Source organism: Bombina bombina, chromosome 2, assembly GCF_027579735.1.
Source record: "Bombina bombina isolate aBomBom1 chromosome 2, aBomBom1.pri, whole genome shotgun sequence".
NCBI lineage: Eukaryota > Metazoa > Chordata > Amphibia > Anura > Bombinatoridae > Bombina > Bombina bombina.
In genome coordinates this window covers 1,351,074,120-1,351,096,438 of record NC_069500.1, presented here as the reverse complement: position 1 = coordinate 1,351,096,438, position 22,319 = coordinate 1,351,074,120, and the positions used below count along the sequence as shown (strand labels likewise).

Here is a 22,319-nt window from a genome sequence, read left to right as displayed (position 1 = left end):
AGCTTGCTGGTCTCATTACTAGTCTGTTAAACATGTCTGACATAGAGGAAACTCCTTGTTCATTATGTTTAGAAGCCATTGTGGAACCCCCTCTTAGAATGTGTACCAAATGCACTGACCTTTCTATAAGTTATAAAGACCATATTATGGCTTTTAAAGATTTATCACCTGAGGTTTCTGAGACTGACAAAAGGGAGGTTATGCCATATAGCTCTCCCCACGTGTCAGAACCTACAACTCCCACTCAAGGGACGCCAAGTACATCTAGCGCGTCCAATGCGTTTACTTTACAAGACATGGCGGCAGTTATGAATCATACCCTCACAGAGGTATTGTCCAAACTGCCAGGGTTACAAGGAAAGTGGGACAGCTCTGGGGCTAGAACAAATACAGAGCTCTCTGACGCTTTAGTAGCTATGTCTGATATACCCTCACAATGTGCAGAAGTTGAAGCAGGAGAGCTTCTATCTGTGGGTGACTTCTCTGATTCAGGGAAGGCGTTACTTCAGTCTGACTCTGAAATGACAGCATTTAAATTTAAGCTTGGAACACCTCCGCGTGTTGCTCAGGGAGGTTTTAGCGACTCTGGATGACTGTGACACCATTGTAGTCCCAGAAAAATTTTGTAAAATGGACAAATACTTTGCAGTGCCTGTTTACACTGATGTTTTTCCAATCCCTAAGAGGTTTTCAGAAATTATTACTAAGGAATGGGATAGACCAGGTGTGCCGTTCTCTCCCCCTCCTGCTTTTAAGAAAATGTTTCCTATAGATGCCGCTACACGGGACTTGTGGCAGACTGTCCCTAAGGTGGAGGGAGCAGTCTCTACCCTAGCTAAGCGTACAACTATTCCTGTCGAAGACAGTTGTGCTTTCATAGATCCTATGGATAAGAAATTAGAGGGTTTCCTTAAGAAAATCTTTATACAACAAGGTTTTATTCTCCAGCCTCTTGCATGCATTGCCCCAGTCACTGCTGCAGCGGCTTTCTGGTTCGAGTCTCTGGTGGAGGCTTTACAGGTAGAGACCCCGTTGGATGATATCCTTGACAGGCTTAAAGCTCTTAAGTTAGCCAATTCATTTATTTCTGACGCCGATTTTCATTTAACCAAGCTAACGGCTAAAAATTCAGGTTTTGCCATTCAGGCACGTAGGGCGCTATGGCTTAAATCCTGGTCAGCTGATGTCACTTCAAAGTCTAAACTTCTCAATATCCCCTTCAAAGGGCAGACCCTATTTGGGCCTGGACTGAAGGAGATCATTTCTGATTTTACTAGAGGAAAAGGCCACGCCCTTCCCCAGGATAGGTCCAACAAGTTAAGGACCAAACAGACTAATTTTCGTTCCTTTCGAAACTTCAAGAGTGGCGCAGCTTCATCTTCCTCTTCTACAAAACAAGAGGGATATTTTGCCCAGTCCAAGCCAGTCTGGAGACCTAACCAGGCTTGGAACAAGGGGAAACAGGCCAAAAAGCCTGCTGCTGCCTCTAAGACAGCATGAAGGAGTACCCCCCGATCCGGGACCGGATCTAGTGGGGGGCAGACCTTCTCTCTTCGCCCAGGCTTGGGCAAGAGACGTCCAGGATCCCTGGGCTCTGGAGATTGTTTCCCAGGGATATCTTCTAGATTTCAAAGCTTCATCTCCAAAGGGGAGATTTCATCTCTCACAATTATCTGCAAACCAGATAAAGAGAGAGGCATTCTTACATTGTGTTCAAGACCTACTAGTTATGGGAGTGATCCACCCAGTTCCAAAGGAGGAACAGGGGCAGGGCTTCTATTCAAATATGTTTATAGTTCCCAACAAAGAGGGAACTTTCAGACCAATCTTGGATCTCAAGATCCTAAACAAATTTCTCAGGGTCCCATCCTTCAAGATGGAGACTATTCAAACCATCCTACCTATGATCCAGGAGGGTCAATATATGACTACCATGGATTTAAAGGATGCTTATCTACATATTCCGATACACAGGGATCATCATCAGTTTCTCAGGTTCGCCTTTCTAGACAGGCATTACCAGTTTGTGGCTCTTCCCTTCGGGTTAGCCACGGCACCAAGAATCTTTACGAAGGTTCTAGGGTCCCTTCTGGCGTTTCTAAGACCGCGGGGTATAGCAGTAGCCCCTTACCTAGACGACATCCTGATACAGGCGTCAACTTTTCATATTGCCAGGTCCCATACGGACATTGTTCTGGCATTCCTAAGGTCTCACGGGTGGAAGGTGAACGAAGGAAAGAGTTCTCTCTCACCACTCACAAGAGTTTCCTTCCTAGGAACTCTGATAAATTCAGTAGAAATGAAGATTTATCTGACAGAGGTCAGGTTGTCAAAACTTCTAACTTCCTGCCGTGCTCTTTATTCCATTTCTCGTCCGTCAGTGGCTCAGTGTATGGAGGTAATCGGATTAATGGTAACGGCAATGGACATAGTTCCGTTTGCCCGCCTGCATCTCAGACCACTGCAACTTTGCATGCTCAATCAGTGGAATGGGGATTACACAGATTTGTCCCCTCTACTAAATCTGGATCAAGAGACCAGGGATTCTCTTCTCTGGTGGCTATCTCGGGTCCATCTGTCCAAGGGAATGAGTTTCCGTAGGCCAGAATGGACTATAGTAATTACAGATGCCAGCCTTCTGGGCTGGGGTGCAGTCTGGAACTCCCTGAAGGCTCAGGGTTCGTGGACACAGGAGGAGGCCCTCCTTCCGATAAACATTCTGGAACTAAGAGCGATATTCAATGCTCTTCAGGCTTGGCCTCAGCTAGCTGCGGTCAGGTTCATCAGATTTCAGTCGGACAACATCACAACTGTAGCCTATATCAACCATCAGGGGCGAACAAGGAGCCCCCTGGCAATGTTGGAGGTTTCAAAGATAATTCTATGGGCAGAGGTTCACTCTTGCCATCTCTCAGCTATCCATATCCCAGGAGTAGAGAACTGGGAGGTGGATTTTCTAAGTCGGCAGACTTTTCATCCGGGGGAGTAGGAGCTCCATCCGGAGGTATTTGCCCAGTTGATCCAACTTTGGGGCAAACCAGAACTGGATCTCATGGCGTCTCGTCAGAACGCCAAGCTTCCTTGTTACGGGTCCAGGGATCCCATTGCAGCGCTGATAGATGCTCTAGCAGCGTCCTGGTCCTTCAGCCTGGCTTATGTGTTTCCACTGTTTCCTCTGCTCCCTCGTCTGATTGCCAAGATCAAGCAGGAGAGAGCTTAGGTGATCTTGATAGCCCCTGCGTGGCCACGCAGGACTTGGTATGCAGATCTGGTGGACATGGCATCCTTTCCACCATGGACTCTGCCGCTAAGGCAGGACCTTCTACTTCAAAGTTCCTTCAAACAGCCAAATCTAATTTCTCTACGTCTGACTGCTTGGAGATTGAACGCTTGATTCTATCAAAGCGTGGTTTTTCCGAATCAGTCATTGATACCTTAATTCAGGCTCGAAAGCCTGTCACCAGGAAAATCTATCATAAGATATGGTGTAAATATCTTCATTGGTGTGAATCCAAGGGTTACTCATGGAGTAAGGTCAGGATTCCTAGGATATTATCTTTTCTCCAAGAAGGATTGGAGAAGGGATTGTCGGCTAGTTCCTTAAAGGGACAGATTTCTGCTCTGTCTATTCTTTTGCACAAACGTCTGGCTGAGGTTCCAGACATTCAGGCGTTTTGTCAGGCTTTAGTTAGAATCAAGCCTGTGTTTAAACCTGTTGCTCCGCCATGGAGTTTAAATTTAGTTCTTAAAGTTCTTCAAGGGGTTCCGTTTGAACCTTTGCATTCCATAGATATTAAGGTTTTATCTTGGAAAAGTTCTATTTTTAGTAGCTATCTCCTCGGCTCGAAGAGTTTCGGAGTTATCTGCTTTACAGTGCGATTCCCCTTATCTGATTTTCCATGCAGATAAGGTAGTGTTACGTACCAAACCTGGGTTTCTGCCTAAGGTGGTATCTAATAAGTATTTCAATCAGGAGATTGTTGTTCCTTCCCTATGTCTTAATCCTTTTTTCAAAGAAAGAACGTCTATTACTCAATCTTGATGTGGTTCGTGCTTTAAAGTTTTATTTACAAGCTACGAAAGATTGACGTCAAACATCTGCTTTGTTTGTTGTCTACTCTGGACAGAGGAGAGGCCAAAAGGCTTCGGCAACTTCTCTTTCCTTTTGGCTAAGAAGCATAATTCGCTTAGCTTATTAGACTGCTGGCTAGCAGCGTCCTGAAAGAATTACAGCTCATTCTACTAGAGCAGTAGCTTCCACATGGGCTTTTAAACATGAGGCCTCTGTTGAACAGATTTGTAAGGCGGCGACTTGGTCTTCGCTTCATACCTTTTCTAAATTCTATAAATTTGATACTTTTGCTTCTTTGGGGGCTATTTTTGGGAGAAAGGTCTTGCAGGCAGTGGTGCCTTCCGTTTAAGTTTCCTGCCTTGTCCCTCCCTTCATCTGTGTCCTAAAGCTTTGGTATTGGTATCCCACAAGTAATGGATGAACCCGTGGACTGGATACACCTTTACAAGAGAAAACAAAATTTATGCTTACCTGATAAATTTATTTCTCTTGTGGTGTATCCAGTCCACGGCCCGCCCTGTGCAGGTATTTTTTATTTTTAAACTACAGTCACCACTGCACCCTATAGTTTCTCCTTTTTTTCTTGCTTGTCTTCGGTCGAATGACTGGGGGTGGCAGTTAGGGGAGGAGCTATATAGACAGCTCTGCTGTGGATCTATAATAATTTTTATTAATATTTTTTTATATTTTATATGTAATATTTCAGTAACGTATATTAAAGTTAGCAATTCTTCCTGTGCGCTAACAGACTGCTTTAGTCCTAAATTACGACCCCCGATGTGTGGAAACTGTTAATGTAAAATAGATATCTATAGGAATAGATATACAGGTAAAGGTATCTATAGAAATATGTATTTACAATAAAAAGTGCATTATCCTGTACGTGAAGAACATTGGAATGATAAATATGTACAGTAAACATACAGTAAAGAACATAAATACTTAAAGGGACAGTATACACCCTTTTTTTCATATAACTGCATGTAATAGACACTACTATAAAGAATAATATGCACAGATACTGATCTAAAAATCCAGTATAAAATGTTTAAAAACTTACTTAGAAGCTCCCAGTTAAGCTCTGTTGAAAAGGTTACCTGGAACACCCACTGTGATTGGCTGTATAGCAAAAACAGTAGACACTCCCCCTCCCACCTTCCTCTGCATATAAATAGGCATAGGAGCAAGCTGGAGTAGGTATACATTAGTATACTCCTAAAACTTTGGCTCTTGGTTAGGAGTCTGAAAAATTTAGTGTATACTGTCCCTTTAAATACTTATGTATACAAATCTACGGAGCCTATTTTGAATGCATACATTTTGATTTATTTGTGGCTCTTAATAATAAAATGTATTCAAAAACTTTGGTATGAATATTTTTATAGTTTAGAAACAACTTTGCCTAATCTTTTTGAGATTTATTATAATCACACTGGAATAGCATAAAGATCTTGTAAATTATATGTGTGTGGTAATACAGACTGCATGTGCTCTTGTATGTAGCTTATAGACTATCCTTTGTCAATATTAAAAAATGTTCTATTTTCAAGGTGTGAGGTCTTGGAAAGGAACAATGGGCAAGATTACATATGAAGAGACGCCCACAAAAGTTGGCCACACCAGTTTTTTTTGTAAAGTGAGCTATCACATATATGGCGTAGCATACAAGTTACGCGCTTATATTTTACCCGTTGCCCGCATTTTTTAATCCCATAAACTAACATAGAACTGGCATCGCCAGTCGGTATCATATATTTAGCACAAAAACGTACTCGCGCAGATTTGTAAAAATTGCTCCATTTTCATCTCGCTACACATAGGCAGGCGCAGCAACCCTTGCACTGACTAAAAAAGCAACATAACTCCATGGAAGCCTTAACAAACACATACATTTTAGCAGCATCTCAAATAGTTAAACCTTGCTGCGCACTTAATTATTCAAAGCATAATTTCTCCTCTGCAATTGTGTCAAACCAATCACAAACAACACCACCTTTATCCTGGAAGCATTAAAACACCTGACACACAAAGCACACCCTGATTACCCACCATCATATCCTGAGATGTGAGAGGAAGTGTTTGGAGAGGCTAATTCATGAGGCACAAGGAGTGCCACATGGATCACCTGCCCCAGGTGCGTCCCCTGTTTCACTTCTGGTCCTGCTGGTAACGGCATGCTGGTCCTGCACAACCTAATGCCTGCAGGGGCACTCAGATGGCAGCATTAGCAAAGGGGGAAAGCAAGGGCACCCAGGATTCACAGGGCTCACGTCTTTTGGGGGACATTGAGCATCAGCAACATTATGTGATGTTTATAACTGAGGTTGTGGACACTGAGGAGGATCAGTTACAGGATTACATGATCCAAAAATAATTCACATGTAAGTGATATGTTCTTAAGGACACTAAACCATATTGGTCGCAATAATTAGGATGTATGGCTGTGTGTCACCTAACCATGTGTATGTGTATATTTCATATTTTGCATGTTCTCATACAGAGTATTTACATTTCATGCAGATTCATCTACAACATTTCACATCCCTTCCCTTAACCCCCCAAATTTATGCATATGTCTCATTGTATTATTCATGTTTAGATGTCACTTTTAATTTCCTATGCTCATGAATGGAAAAACACGTCTCATCCCCATTTTCAATTAATAGGTATCTAATTTTATAACCATCTATTAGATACAGTATATGCCTGTGTGAATTTGTTTTGTGTGTGTAACATGGATAAACATACTCCTATAGAATATTAAAATCTGTGCCCATGATACACAACTATGTCATGTGAGTTAAGAGTACAATATTATATCATATAGATAGGAGAAGATGTGATGCTGGTGTATGTGCTTCTAGAAGTGGAGGTGCAGCTGTAGCTTCTGCTTGTGGAGGTGCAGGTGCAGACGTAGCTTCTGCTTTTGGAGGTGCAAATGTAGCTTCTGCTTCTGGAGGTGCAGCTGTAGATTCTGGAGGTGTAGGTGCAGCTGTAGCTTCCGCTGTAGTTTCATCTGCAAATGTTGGAGCTCGTCCCAGGGAAGCAGATTGTAGAGCTCGTCCCAGGGAAGAAGATGGTGGAGCTCGTCCCAGGGAAGAAGATGACGGAGCTCGTCCCAGGGAAGCAGATTGTGTGTTTGTATATGTATGTATGCAATGTGTGCAATATGTCTAAATATGTGTAAGTAAGTGTACAAACATATTCAGTCCACCAATGCGAACTAACTATTTTGTTTGTGCCTGTCTCTGTACTCTAACTAAATCCTCCACTTCTGGGCCATGTGTTGTAGTTCAACGAACAATCCAAACACACGCAAGAAAAAAGGCGGTTGCGCATGAGTTTATATAGGGATTTTGAATGGCGTAATTACGTGTCTTATTTTTTTAAATTCCGGTTTAGTTTTTACGTGTGATATCCTCCTCCTCCTTTACATAAAACTACTCGTTATTTACAATTTACATAATACTGGCGTAAGTTACTGGCGAAGACAGAAATGTTTGTGCACATTTCTGAACATCGCCAGTTTGTCCAACTTACGCCAGTCTAGCATCTGACGGCACAGTATATGTGATTCCCCGATGTGCGAGGTGAAATTAGGGGTGACGCGAGTTTCAGAAGTTACGCTGAAGCCTGCGCCATATATGTAATTTTGCCCAATGGGGGTAGGTTTTATACTCTCATACTGCATTTTTCATTCAAAACTATTTTAATAACAAATGTGCATAATAGTGTAATGGGTTGTGCATTTTAATTTAGTAAGTAATAAAAAAAATACTCTAATAAAAATAAAAAATAAATAAAAATTATTTGTCCTAATTGATTAAGGTTTTCTTCAGTTATTTAATCAGAAAAACATAAACATACCCTCTGATAATTTTGTTGCTGTGTAATGTGATTAATTTCCCCTTGGAGGTGCTCTAGGCTGTATGCAACCTCCTTTACTTTGTCTTTTGGATCATTTGCAGCATAATCAAAAGGATGTTCTCCCATTTGTATGTCGACATGAATACGCTGAAAGAACAGTAACAATAGTATTAATATCATCCTTAACTTCTATAATAACTGCGTACTAGTAAAATTACATTTTTAAACAAGCATTATTAAAAAATATTTACTGCAATGTTGTACAACATCAATTCATGTATGTGACTACATAACCATCTACTATGTTATATTTTAAGTGGTATCTGCTACCCAATGTATTTAACAGTTTCTTCCATTTTAAGCAACTTTCTAATTTACTCCTATTATCAATTTTACTTCGTTCTCTTGGTATCTTTATTTGAAAAGCAGGAAAAGCTTAGGAGGCGGCCAATTTTAGGTTGAGCACCTGGTCTATCTGAATAATAAAATGTAAATAAGAGAAAGGCGCTAATAAAATGCTGTAAGTGTTAAAATTAGGAGACAAATAAAATATCTAATAAAAATGTGATATTTTGTTAAATAAAGTGCTCTGACTGACTTTATAGAGGAGTAGAGAACAACATACATAATGCTTTCTAAGGTGCATGCAATTCTGAAAATATATTGAAATAGTCTAATACATATACACTAAAGGGGATAATATAATGTGGGAATAAAATGAACAATTTCCAACTGGAGTCCTTAATAAACTATTAAAATCTGATACAAAACTTAAAAACTCCTTGGCAAAAAAATACAACTGTGACCCACTGTATAAAGTTAGAGGTATATGCGATCTGAGAAAATTAAAAATATAAATTTGAAAATAATTTGCATATAATAATGCTAGTTCCACGCAAAAGAATAATTTATATCAGCAAACAATAGATACAATATTCATAAAAATAGATACAACTCACATAAAATTTCTAAAAATGAAAAATAACACATTAAGAGAGCCCAATTTGATCACTTCGGTAAATATCCTTAGAAAAAACATAATTTATGCTTACCTGATAAATTTATTTCTCTTGTAGTGTATTCAGTCCACGGGTCATCCATTACTTATGGGATATATTCCCTTCCCAACAGGAAGTTGCAAGAGGATCACCCAAGCAGAGCTGCTATATAGCTCCTCCCCTCACATGTCATATCCAGTCATTCGACCGAAACAAGACAAGAAAGGAGAAACCATAGGGTGCAGTGGTTACTGGAGTTTTAATTAAAATTTAGATCTGCCTCAAAAAAGACAGGGCGGGCCGTGGACTGAATACACTACAAGAGAAATAAATTTATCAGGTAAGCATAAATTATGTTTTCTCTTGTTAAGTGTATTCAGTCCACGGGTCATCCATTACTTATGGGATACCAATACCAAAGCTAAAGTACACGGATGATGGGAGGGACAAGGCAGGAACTTTAAACGGAAGGAACCACTGCCTGTAGAACCTTTCTCCCAAAAACAGCCTCCGAAGAAGCAAAAGTGTCAAATTTGTAAAATTTTGAAAAGGTATGAAGCGAAGACCAAGTCGCAGCCTTGCAAATCTGTTCAACAGAGGCCTCATTCTTAAAGGCCCAGGTGGAAGCCACAGCTCTAGTGGAATGAGCTGTAATTCTTTCAGGAGGCTGCTGTCCAGCAGTCTCATAGGCTAAACGTATTATGCTACGAAGCCAAAAGGAGAGAGAGGTAGCCGAAGCTTTTTGACCTCTCCTCTGACCAGAATAAATGACAAACAGGGAAGAAGTTTGACGAAAATCTTTAGTTGCCTGTAAATAGAACTTCAGGGCACGGACTACGTCCAGATTATGCAAAAGTCGTTCCTTCTTTGAAGAAGGGTTAGGACATAATGATGGAACAACAATCTCTTGATTGATATTCCTGTTAGAAACTACCTTAGGTAAGAACCCAGGTTTAGTACGCAGAACTACCTTGTCTGAATGGAAAATCAGATAAGGAGAATCACAATGTAAGGCAGATAACTCAGAGACTCTTCGAGCCGAGGAAATAGCCATCAAAAACAGAACTTTCCAAGATAACAGCTTAATATCAATGGAATGAAGGGGTTCAAACGGAACACCTTGAAGAACTTTAAGATCTAAATTTAAGCTCCACGGCGGAGCAACAGTCTTAAACACAGGCTTAATCCTAGCCAAAGCCTGACAAAAAGCCTGAACGTCTGGAACGTCTGCCAGACGTTTGTGTAAAAGAATAGACAGGGCAGAAATCTGTCCCTTTAACGAACTAGCAGATAAGCCCTTTTCTAAACCCTTTTGTAGAAAAGACAATATCCTAGGAATCCTAACCTTACTCCATGAGTAACTCTTGGATTCGCACCAATATAAATATTTACGCCATATCTTATGGTAAATTTTTCTGGTAACAGGTTTCCGAGCCTGTATTAAGGTATCAATAACTGACTCCGAGAAGCCATGCTTTGATAGAATCAAGCGTTCAATCTCCATGCAGTCAGCCTCAGAGAAATTAGATTTGGATGGTTGAAAGGACCCTGAATTAGAAGTTCCTGCCTCAGAGGCAGAGACCATGGTGGACAGGACGACATGTCCACTAGGTCTGCATACCAGGTCCTGCGTGGCCACGCAGGCGCTATCAGAATCACAGATGCTCTCTCCTGTTTGATCTTGGCAATCAGTCGAGATAGCAGCGGAAATGGTGGAAACACATAAGCCATTTTGAAAACCCAAGGGGCTGCTAGAGCTTCTATCAGCGCCGCTCCCGGGTCCCTGGACCTGGATCCGTAACAAGGAAGTTTGGCGTTCTGGCGAGACGCCATGAGATCCAGTTCTGGTTTGCCCCAACGATGAATCAGTTGAGCAAAGACCTCCGGATGAAGTTCCCACTCCCCCGGATGAAAAGTCTGGCGACTTAGAAAGTCCGCCTCCCAGTTCTCCACGCCTGGGATATAGATTGCTGACAGGTGGCAAGAGTGAGACTCTGCCCAGCGAATTATCTTTGAGACTTCCAACATCGCTAGGGAACTCCTGGTTCCCCCTTGATGGTTGATGTAAGCCACAGTCGTGATGTTGTCCGACTGAAATCTGATGAACCTCAGTGTTGCTAACTGAGGCCAAGCTAGAAGAGCATTGAATATTGCTCTTAACTCCAGAATATTTATTTCTCCTCCTGAGTCCACGATCCCTGAGCCTTCAGGGAGTTCCAGACTGCGCCCCAACCTAGAAGGCTGGCATCTGTTGTTACAATCGTCCAATCTGGCCTGCGAAAGGTCATCCCTTTGGACAGATGGACCCAAGAAAGCCACCAGAGAAGAGAATCTCTGGTCTCTTGATCCAGATTTAGTAGAGGGGACAAATCTGAGTAATCCCCATTCCACTGATTTAGCATGCATAATTGCAGCGGTCTGAGATGCAGGCGCGCAAATGGTACTATGTCCATTGCCGCTACCATTAAGCCGATTACTTCCATGTACTGAGCTACTGACGGGTGTGGAATGGAATGAAGGGCACGGCAAGCATTTAGAAGTTTTGATAACCTGGACTCCGTCAGGTAAATTTTCATCTCTATAGAATCTATAAGAGTCCCTAGGAAGGGAACCCTTGTGAGTGGTAATAGAGAACTCTTTTCCACGTTCACCTTCCACCCATGCGACCTCAGAAATGCCAGAACTATCTCTGTATGAGACTTGGCAATTTGAAAACTTGACGCTTGTATCAGAATGTCGTCTAGGTACGGAGCCACCGCTATGCCTCGCGGTCTTAGCACCGCCAGAAGTGAGCCCAGAACCTTTGTAAAAATTCTCGGGGCCGTAGCTAACCCGAAGGGAAGAGCTACAAACTGGTAATGCCTGTCTAGAAAGGCAAATCTTAGGTACCAATAATGATCCTTGTGAATCGGTATGTGAAGATAGGCATCCTTTAAGTCCACTGTGGTCATATACTGACCCTCTTGGATCATGGGTAGGATGGTTCGAATAGTTTCCATTTTGAATGATGGAACTCTTAGGAATTTGTTTAAGATTTTTAGGTCCAAAATTGGTCTGAAGGTTCCCTCTTTCTTGGGAACCACAAACAGATTTGAGTAAAATCCTTGCCCTTGTTCCGCCCGCGGAACTGGGTGGATCACCCCCATTACTATGAGGTCTTGTACACAGCGTAGAAATGCCTTTTTCTTTGTTTGGTTTGCTGATAACCTTGAAAGATGAAATCTCCCTTGTGGAGGAGAAGCTTTGAAGTCCAGAAGATATCCCTGAGATATGATCTCCAACGCCCAGGGATCCTGGACATCTCTTGCCCACGCCTGGGCGAAGAGAGAAAGTCTGCCCCCCACTAGATCCGTTTCCGGATAGGGGGCCCTCTCTTCATGCTGTCTTAGGGGCAGTAGTAGATTTTCTGGCCTGCTTGCCCTTGTTCCAGGACTGGTTAGTTTTCCAGGCCTGTCTGTAACGAGCAACAGTTCCTTCCTGTTTTGGAGCGGAGGAAGTTGATGCTGCTCCTGCCTTGAAGTTTCGAAAGGCACGAAAATTAGACTGTTTGGCCTTTGATTTGGCCCTGTCCTGAGGAAGAGTATGACCCTTACCTCCAGTAATGTCAGCGATAATTTCTTTCAAGCCGGGCCCGAATAAGGTCTGCCCTTTGAAAGGAATATTAAGCAATTTAGATTTAGAAGTCACGTCAGCTGACCAGGATTTAAGCCATAGCGCTCTGCGCGCCTGGATGGCGAATCCGGAGTTCTTAGCCGTTAGTTTAGTTAAATGTACAATGGCATCAGAAACAAATGCATTAGCTAGCTTAAGTGCTTTAAGCTTGTCCATAATTTCATCCAATGGAGCTGTGCGAATGGCCTCTTCTAGAGACTCAAACCAGAATGCCGCAGCAGCAGTGACAGGCGCAATGCATGCAAGGGGCTGTAAGATAAAACCTTGTTGAACAAACATTTTCTTAAGGTAACCTTCTAATTTTTTATCCATTGGATCCGAAAAAGCACAACTATCCTCCACCGGGATAGTGGTACGCTTAGCTAAAGTAGAAACTGCTCCCTCCACCTTAGGGACCGTCTGCCATAAGTCCCGTGTAGTGGCGTCTATTGGAAACATTTTCCTAAATATAGGAGGTGGGGAAAAGGGCACACCGGGTCTATCCCACTCCTTGCTAATAATTTCTGTAAGCCTTTTAGGTATAGGAAAAACGTCAGTACACACCGGCACCGAATAGTATCTATCCAGCCTACACATTTTCTCTGGAATTGCAACTGTGTTACAGTCATTCAGAGCCGCTAAAACCTCTCCAAGCAATACACGGAGGTTCTCAAGATTAAATTTAAAATTAGAGATCTCTGAATCCGGCTTCCCTGGATCAGATCCGTCACCCACAGAATGAAGCTCTCCGTCCTCATGTTCTGCAAACTGTGACGCAGTATCAGACATGGCTCTCATATCACCAGCGCGCTCTGTCCTTATCCCAGAGCTGTCGCGCTTGCCTCTTAATTCTGGCAATTTAGATAATACTTCTGTCAGGGTATTATTCATAATAGTAGCCATGTCTTCTAACGTGATTTGTATGGGCGTCACTGATGTACTTGGCGCCACAATATCACGCGCCTCCTGAGCGGGAGGCGAAGGTACTGACACGTGAGGAGAGTTAGTCGGCATAACTTCCCCCTCGTTGTCTGGTGATAATTCCTTTACAGATAAAGACTGACTTTTATTATTTAAAGTGACATCAATACATTTAGTACACATATTTCTATGGGGCTCCACATTGGCCTTCAAACATAGTGAACAAACAGATTCATCTGTGTCAGACATGTTTAAACAGACTAGCAATGAGACTAGCAAGCTTGGAAAATGCTTTAAAATAAATTTACAAGCAACATAAAAAACGCTACTGCGCCTTTAAGAAGCACAAAAAAAACTGTCACAGTTGAAATAACAATGAACCAAATCAGTTATAGCAACCAAATTTTCACAGTAAATGTATTAATTTAGCAGAGCATTGCACCCACTAGCAAATGGATGATTAACCCCTTAATACCCAAAAAACGGATAATCAATATGCAAATAAACGTTTTTAACACAGTCTTTGAAAACCTCTGAGCTCTCTAGAGACGTCCTGGGTCATGCAGGAAGACTGTGACTGAATTTTTACTGCGCAAAAAAGCGCTAAAATAGGCCCCTCCCACTCATTATTACAGTAGTGGGAAGCCTCAGTTAACTGTTTCTATGCAGAAATATATATAGAAAAGTCAGCCATGTGGAAAAATTCATGCCCCTATAAGTTTTATCACCAATGTACCTCACAAAAACGATTAAACATGCCAGTAAACGTTTTTAAGACCCCTTTTTAAAGAGTATTTATTGTTATTTATAAGCCTGCTACCATTCGCTTCTACTGCAGTTAAGGCTCATTACATTACTTCAGTATTAGCAGCATTTTCTTAGTCAAATTCCATTCCTTAGAAAATTACATTACTGCACATACATTTAATCAGCCTGATACCAGTCGCTACTACTGCATTTAAGGCTGTACTTACATTACTTTGGTATCAGCAGTATTTTCTTAGTCAATTCCATTCCTTAGAAAAATATTTTACTGCACATACCTCATTTGCAGGAGACCCGCACGCCATTCCCTTTCTGAAGTTACCTCACTCCTCAGAATGTGCGAGAACAGCCAGTGGATCTTAGTTACTTCTGCTAAGATCATAGAAAACGCAGGCAGATTCTTCTAAATACTGCCTGAGAAAAAAACAGCACACTCCGGTGCCATTTAAAAATAACAAACTTTTGATTGAAGAAATAATTAAGTATAAAACACCACACTCTCACGACCTCCTACTATGTTGAGGATTGCAAGAGAATGACTGGATATGACATGTGAGGGGAGGAGCTATATAGCAGCTCTGCTTGGGTGATCCTCTTGCAACTTCCTGTTGGGAAGGGAATATATCCCATAAGTAATGGATGACCCGTGGACTGAATACACTTAACAAGAGAAAATTAATAAGATTTTGTGGGATAACGTTCAAGTAGAAAACAAACAGCAGTTTAACTCCTTCGCTGCTGCAGAACCTTGGCGGCAATGTTATTTTTCAAACAATCGGGTTAAAAATATATATAACTTCTTTTCTTTAATACTATAATGGTAGCTGGTCACTGTATAAATTGAGGATAATCCGTTTTAGAAAATTATTTTCAGATATCCTTTACAGTGCAGGAGGATATAGTGTAACCACTTGAACCTTTTCAAAGAAAGAAAGAAAACAATTGGCTTTAGTATCCCTTTAAAGAAACATTCCATTCTGAAATTGTGAGCTTTTCAGTTCCAGTTAGAAATGGAAGTGCAGAACACTGCTATATTCCACTAAGCCATTGGCCGCACACTCTATAGTGACCTATTTATAACTGTCCTTAATTGGCCACAGCAGATAAGGTAACCTAAGTTACAACATGGTTGCTCCCATTGTTTTATAGACATTAACCCCTTAACGACCAAGGACGTGTCAGGCATGTCCTCATGTGGGTGTTGGTTAATGACCAAGGACGTGCCTGACACGTCCTCTGGGGTTTGAAGCGCTGGAAGCAATTGTGATCGCTTCCAGGCGCTTTCCGGATATTGCAGTGATGCCTCGATATTGAGACATCACTGCAATACCCTTTTTTACCTACTGATGCAAAGAGGGCCACTCTGTGACCCTCTCTGCATCATCCATTGATGGTGCTGAAAGTTTGTGGGGGGGAGCAGCAGCAGGGAGGAGGTTGGGCGGCCCCTCAGTGGTGTATTTCCTTTTCCTGTCAGCTCTGAGTGCGCGCGCCGCATTTCCATTATATTCAATGGAAATTCAATTGAGTGCATGAGGAGGGAGTGGGAGGGTGGAATCCAATGTTGGATCTGGGAGGGGGTAGGGTATTGAGGGGGGGCAGCTACACTACAGAAAATTGGGGATTTTATTTATTTTAAAAAAAGGCATATTTTCAACAAACTGGATACTAGCAGACAGCTGCCAGTACCCAATATGGCGGCAACTAGGTAGAGGGGGGAGGGTTAGAGAGCTGTTTAGGGGGGGAATCAGGGAGGTTGGGGGCTAACAGGGGTCCAACACTGCAGAATAACTATATATATTTAAAAAAATGCCTTTTATTTTAGTATTGGCAGACTTTCTTATTATGGTGGTGACAATTGTGAGGTAGGGAAGGGTAGAGAGCTTTTTTTTAAGGGGGTCAGGGAGTGATCAGGGGGTGGGATGTGTCAGATGGGAGGCTGATCTTTACACTAAAGCTAAAATTAACTCTACAAGCTACCTAATTAACCCCTTAACTGCTGGGCATAATACAAGTGTGGTGCACAGCGGCATTTAGCGGCCTTCTAATTACCAAAAAGCAATGCCAAAGCCATATATGTCTGCTATTTCTGAACAAAGGGGATCCCAGAGAAGCATTTACAACCATTTGTGCCATAATTGCACAAGTTGTTTGTAAATAATTTCAGTGAAAAACCTAAAGTTAGTGAAAAAGTAAACAATTTTTTTTTATTTGATCGCATTTGCCGGTGAAATAGTGGCATGAAATATACCAAAACGGGTTTAGATCAATACTTTGGGTTGTCTTCTACACTACACTAAAGCTAAAATTAATCCTACACGCTCCCCAATTAACCCCTTCACTGCTGGGCATAATACATGTTTGGTGCGCAGCGGCATTTAGCGGCCTTCTAATTACCAAAAAGCAATGCCAAAGCCATATATGTCTGCTATTTCTGAACATAGGGGATCACAGAGAAGCATTTACAACCATTTGTGCAATAATTGCACAAGCTGTTTGTAAATAATTTCAGTGAGAAACCTAAAATTGTGAAAAAGTGAAAACATTTTCTTAATAAATGGAGTCTCCAACTGCATTCATTACTTTTGGGAATTCAGAACCTGGCCACCAGGAGGAGGCAAAGACACCCCAGCCAAACGCTTAAATACCCCCCCTCCACTTCCTCATCCTCCAGTCATTCTTTGCCTTTTATCCCAAGAGGTTAGCAGAGGAGTGACAGAGGTTTTCGATAGTCTCTTATGGAGGGTAGTACTCTTCGACATGGGACTGGGGTAGTCCTGTCAATCTCTCAGTGAGAGCATGGGTGACGGTTAGAGTCCAGAGATGCAGGGAGAGTCTTTTTGTGAAACCATCCCGACTCATATTACGAGCTCCACAAGCAATCAGCGGTGACGAGTTTTGCTGCCTGCTTTCTTCTCTCAAGTCCATGGCAGAGTGACGCTACTATCTGTCACACTTGAAGGGCCATGTTCCTATTCCACACGGGCCCCGAAGAGAAATCCCCCCATTAAGAGTGGGATCCTCCAGCAATACCAAAACGTGCCTCAGTAGAACACAAAGGCGCGCCAGTCTATAACGAAAGGCGCAACATACCTCCGCCGGGATAAATGAAGACACTGACTCTTCATTTATCCCGGCGGAGGTATGTTGCGCCTTTCGTTATAGACTGGCGCGCCGGTGTCTTCATTTATCCCGGCGGAGGTATGTTGCGCCTTTCGTTATAGACTGGCGCGCCTTTGTGTTCTACTGAGTCACGTTTTGGCATTGCTGGAGGATCCCACTCTTAATGGGGGGATTTCTCTTCGACTGGCTTGCATAATTAGACATAAGGGGATGAGGTAATGTTCTTATAGTCTTTGTTATTTGAGTATCCGTTGCCAGTTCTGAGATTGGAAGATTCGGATTCCTGTTGGGCTGGTCCTGCAGGTGTGCCCGTTCTTCCTGGGCGATAAACTACGGGTTGCCTGATCTTTTATTTAATCCAGGATAGATTTCTTTGGTTTTAAGCTTATGTTGTTGTAATGTTTCCGTCAGGAACTTTCTTCTCTGGAATTGATACTCGCGATTTTGTGGTCGCACTGTTTACTTTTACAAAAGTTTGTTCAAGTGTGAGGACGTGCTAGTCCTTTTTTTGTCTGTTGTCTATCCCTCCATCTCGGGGGAGACTATGTGGCCTTGACAGTGCTGGGTCCCTTGGTTTCAGGCTGGTCCTCACTGGGTACAAATCCTTCTGTCTTTGAGGCCTAGTTCAGACACGTGGCGCCTTTTATGCCTGGCTGGTCCGGTGAGGGCTCCTAATGCTCACAATATGACTTGTGGTGTTTTCCTTGTTTTTATTTTAAAAGTTCCAGCTAGCATCTTGAGAGGACTTGATGGTTCGTGGTTTGCTAGGGGCATGGGGGATAGTTCAATCCTCATTAGCCTGTCAATCTAGTTGGCCGGGTCTCCGTTGAGATCCGCTGCAACATGCTCTGTTTCTGCTTTTTGCGGGGACTAGAGTTTTCCTTCCCGTTGTGGGTTGCAGGCTGAAAATGGAGGATTTAGGTCCTTCATGCCGCCGGTTCGTAGCGGTCTTGCCTTTTTAAGGTCTATTTGGGAGTGTCCTTTTAGAACTTGTTTCTATTAGAGGTTCTCTTCCTTCAAGTCGAGACTTCTGGACTTCGGGTTTCCCACAGCTTTGAGCTAAGTAGCGTGGCCAAACGGTCTAAGGGCTCCAGTCTCTTCAGAGGCATATATTCAGATCCCACTGACTCTGTTCTCGTTATCATTCCCTTAGTCTTGGACTTAGTGTGAGTTGTTCTTGGGGCCTGGAGCTCTAGAGTGATGGGGTGACTTTGTCGCTGCCTAGCACTGTGTTTGGGGGGTGTTGACCTCCTGCTAAGGGTGTTATCTTACCTTTGGGCTGGGAATTACAAGTGAGTCCTGTACCCGTTCTCCGGGTTAGCCCAGTTATTGTCTCCTGTGAGGTTTGTTTTTCTTCAAACTGGGTATCTTGTGTTCTCGGAGTTTGTAGTTCGTTTTAAGGTGATCTGGGTCCAGGGTCGGCAGAATTAGTTCCGGCCTAGCAACTCGTAGGCTTGGAGTTTGAATCCTGCTGTGGCAGTTTTCTTAAGAGACTTATAATCCTGCGGACTGGTTCGGACTGCCCCAGTTTTTTCAGGGAGACTATGTTTGGACATGGGGGCTAGCTCATTGAGCTAGCAAGCAGGAAGGACAGGGATCCACCTTTAGGTCCTGGTTTCAAACTTAAAGGCCTAACTTGTCCTTCGTATGGGGCGTACTCCTTTTCATGGGGGGTTTTCTCTGAGGATTCAACAGTGGTGCCTGGATGATTTTTCATTCGGTCCGTGTTTTGATCAGTCTATGGCATCATGTCTTGGGGCATGTGCACTGTTCTTATCTGTAGCTTGTATTCCTTAAGAGCTGGGGTTTCCTCTCTCTGGAAGGTCATTGTCCTGCCCTGTGTGTAGGAGGTTGGAACAGGTGGCTTTTGTTTCTGTGAGGGACAGCAGTCTGCTGCTCTGTGGAATGCTCTGTTCCAACTGTTGGAAATTGAAATCTCCATGTAGAGACTGTCTAAAAGAGTTGTGACATGTCTTTCTAAAGATCTATTGCACTTTCTCTGTTCCAGGTCCTAGGGGGTTCTCCTTGGGAGTGCCTTATTGGAGGAGCGGATTGGGTTGGCACCCAAGCTCTGTTAGGGTGGGTGAGTCCTACCATTATTTCCTGTCCCTGGGGGCCTGTGGTTGGGTCTTTCTGTTCCCCGGTCTATCAGTCTTGCTCGTCGCTTGGGCTGGTCCGGTGTTTGGAGCAGGATCTGTTATCTGTTGCTCTGCTAATCGTCCTCAGGGCATTTGAGGTACGGTGAGCCTCTTTGAGGTTCTGTTTTTTCTCCATGTTCAAGAATCTGTGGGAAGGACTGGCGGCTCTTGGATAGCCTGCAACGTTATCCACTAGTAGGTGGATGCTTAGCAGCCTAAAGGATCCTATTTCAGCTGCTCCTTACTTGCCCTGCAATTATTCAAGTTTCGGCGTCATTTTCAATGACCGCAGCGTGCAGTGTTTTGTCTCCAGGGGTTGTACGTCAGATGTTCACCTTTCTGAGTTTGCTGCACAAGGTTGGGTTCTGAAAATTTAGATATTCAGAGCTACCTTTTTAAGACCCTGGGGACCTTCGTCTTCAGTCGTCTTAAGTGCGGTTGCACTGTGTTAGGGGAAGATTCTCTTCTATGTTCAGACTCCCGGCTTTAGTCTGTGGTTTCTGTATCTCTGGTGTCTGGGCTTTGCCTCCCCCTGTTTCTACGACCCTGGTTGGGTCTCTGTTAGCCTGACCTGGTTTCTCTGGGTTTTTTTGCTCTGTTTAAGGACTCGTTGTGCCCTTTTTTAGAGGTTTTTCTGGAGTTCCTTATGCTTGTTTTCTCTGTGTCTTTTCTTCTTTGTGGAAGAATACGGTAGTTTGTTCCCTTTCTCTAGTAAGGGGTGTGTTGTTTGGAGACTGATTGCTGGGCGACGGAGTCTCCTGGAGGCTGTTGGCTCAGTCGCGTCTAGTTGTGGACCTATCTGCAGGTCAGTGTCCTTCGGACGAAGTGGGATTTTGTTGGGTAAGGGTTTTTCAGCCCTGGTGCCCTCAGAATGGGCCGCCTCTTGTACCCTCCCATTTTAGCATTCAGTGTCCTCTATAGCTTGGGTATTGTTTTCCCAAAAGTAATGAATGCAGCTGTGGACTCTTTCCATTTATGAAGAAAAACTTAAATTATGCTTACCTGATAATTTTCTTTTCTTCAGATGGAAAGAGTCCACAGCTCCCCGCCCGTATTTTTGTGGGGCGTCTGTTATTTTGTTCTTCTGGCACCTTTTCATCCTGATATTTATTCTACTGTTCCTTGTTCCCTAGGCAGAATGACTGGGGGATGAGGGAAGTGGGGGAGGTATTTAAGCTTTTGGCTGGGGTGTATTTGCCTCCTCCTGGTGGCCAGGTTCTGAATTCCCAAAAGTAATGAATGCAGCTGTGGACTCTTTCCATCTGAAGAAAAGAAAATTATCAGGTAAGTTTTTTTTTTATTTGATTTCATTTGGTGGTGAAATGGTGGTATGAAATATACCAAAATGGGCCTAGATCCATACTTTGGGTTGTCTACTAAACAAAATATATATGCATGTGAAGGGTTATTCAGGGATTCCTGACAGATATCAGTGTTCCAATGTAACTATTTTGAAAAAAAATTGTTTGGAAATAGCAAAGTGCTACTTGTACTTATTGCCCTATAACTTGCAAAAAAATAAAAAAACATGTAACCATTTGGTATGTTTTTTGGTGGCTGTAGATGTGTAACAGATTTTGGGGGTCAAAGTTTGAAAAATGTGTTTTATCTTGTAAGGTGTATCCAGTCCACGGATCATCAATTACTTGTGGGATATTCTCCTTCCCAACAGGAAGTTTCAAGAGGATCACCCACAGCAGAGCTGCTATATAGCTCCTCCCCTAACTGCCATATCCAGTCATTCTCTTGCAAACTCTAAACATAGCTGGAGGTAGTAAGAGGAAAGTGGTGTAATATAGTTAGTTTTTCTTCTGTTATGTGTGATCAGTCCACGGGTCATCATTACTTCTGGGATATAACTCCTCCCCAACAGGAAATGCAAGAGGATTCACCCAGCAGAGCTGCATATAGCTCCTCCCCTCTACGTCACTCCCAGTCATTCTCTTGCACCCAACGACTAGATAGGATGTGTGAGAGGACTATGGTGATTATACTTAGTTTTTATAACTTCAATCAAAAGTTTGTTATTTTACAATAGCACCGGAGCGTGTTATTACCTCTCTGGCAGAGTTTGAAGAAGAATCTACCAGAGTTTTTTACTATGATTTTAACCGGAGTAGTTAAGATCATATTGCTGTTTCTCGGCCATCTGAGGGAGGTAAAAGCTTCAGATCAGGGGACAGCGGGCAGATGAATCTGCATTGAGGTATGTAGCAGTTTTTATTTTCTGAATGGAATTGATGAGAAAATCCTGCCATACCGTTATAATGACATGTATGTATACTCTACACTTCAGTATTCTGGGGATGGTATTTCACTGGAATTACTCTGTTAAAAGTACATTAAACCTTTTAATAGGTATTTATTATGTTAAACGTTTTTGCTGGAATGTAGAATCGTTTGCATGTTCTGAGGTACTGAGTGAATAAATGTTTGGGCATTATTTTTCCACTTGGCAGTTTGCTTGTTTTAATTGTGACAGTTTCGTTTCTCTCTCACTGCTGTGTGTGAGGGGGAGGGGCCGTTTTTGGCGCTCTTTGCTACGCATCAAAAATTTCCAGTCAGTTACTCTTGTATTTCCTGCATGATCCGGTTCATCTCTAACAGAAATCAGGGGTCTTCAAACTTCTTTGGAGGGAGGTAGATTCTCTCAGCAGAGCTGTGAGACTTATATATTGACTGTGATTAAAAGACGTTGCTCTGTAATTTTTATGTTTCAAGTTTAATTATTGTTACTTTACTAATGGGAACAAACCTTTGCTAAAAGTTGTGTTGTTTTTCAAGGAT

General features: G+C 42.6%; 1 protein-coding gene across 1 annotated transcript in view; it reads right to left on the bottom strand.

The window, feature by feature from the left end:
• LOC128650360 (transmembrane emp24 domain-containing protein 11) overlaps positions 1-22,319 on the bottom strand; it is a 290,502-nt gene that overhangs the window by 65,566 nt on the left and 202,617 nt on the right. The window contains exon 4 of the mRNA XM_053704254.1: positions 7,940-8,086. Coding sequence (XP_053560229.1) covers positions 7,940-8,086 — 147 coding nt within the window. The remainder of the gene's footprint in view (positions 1-7,939; positions 8,087-22,319) is intronic.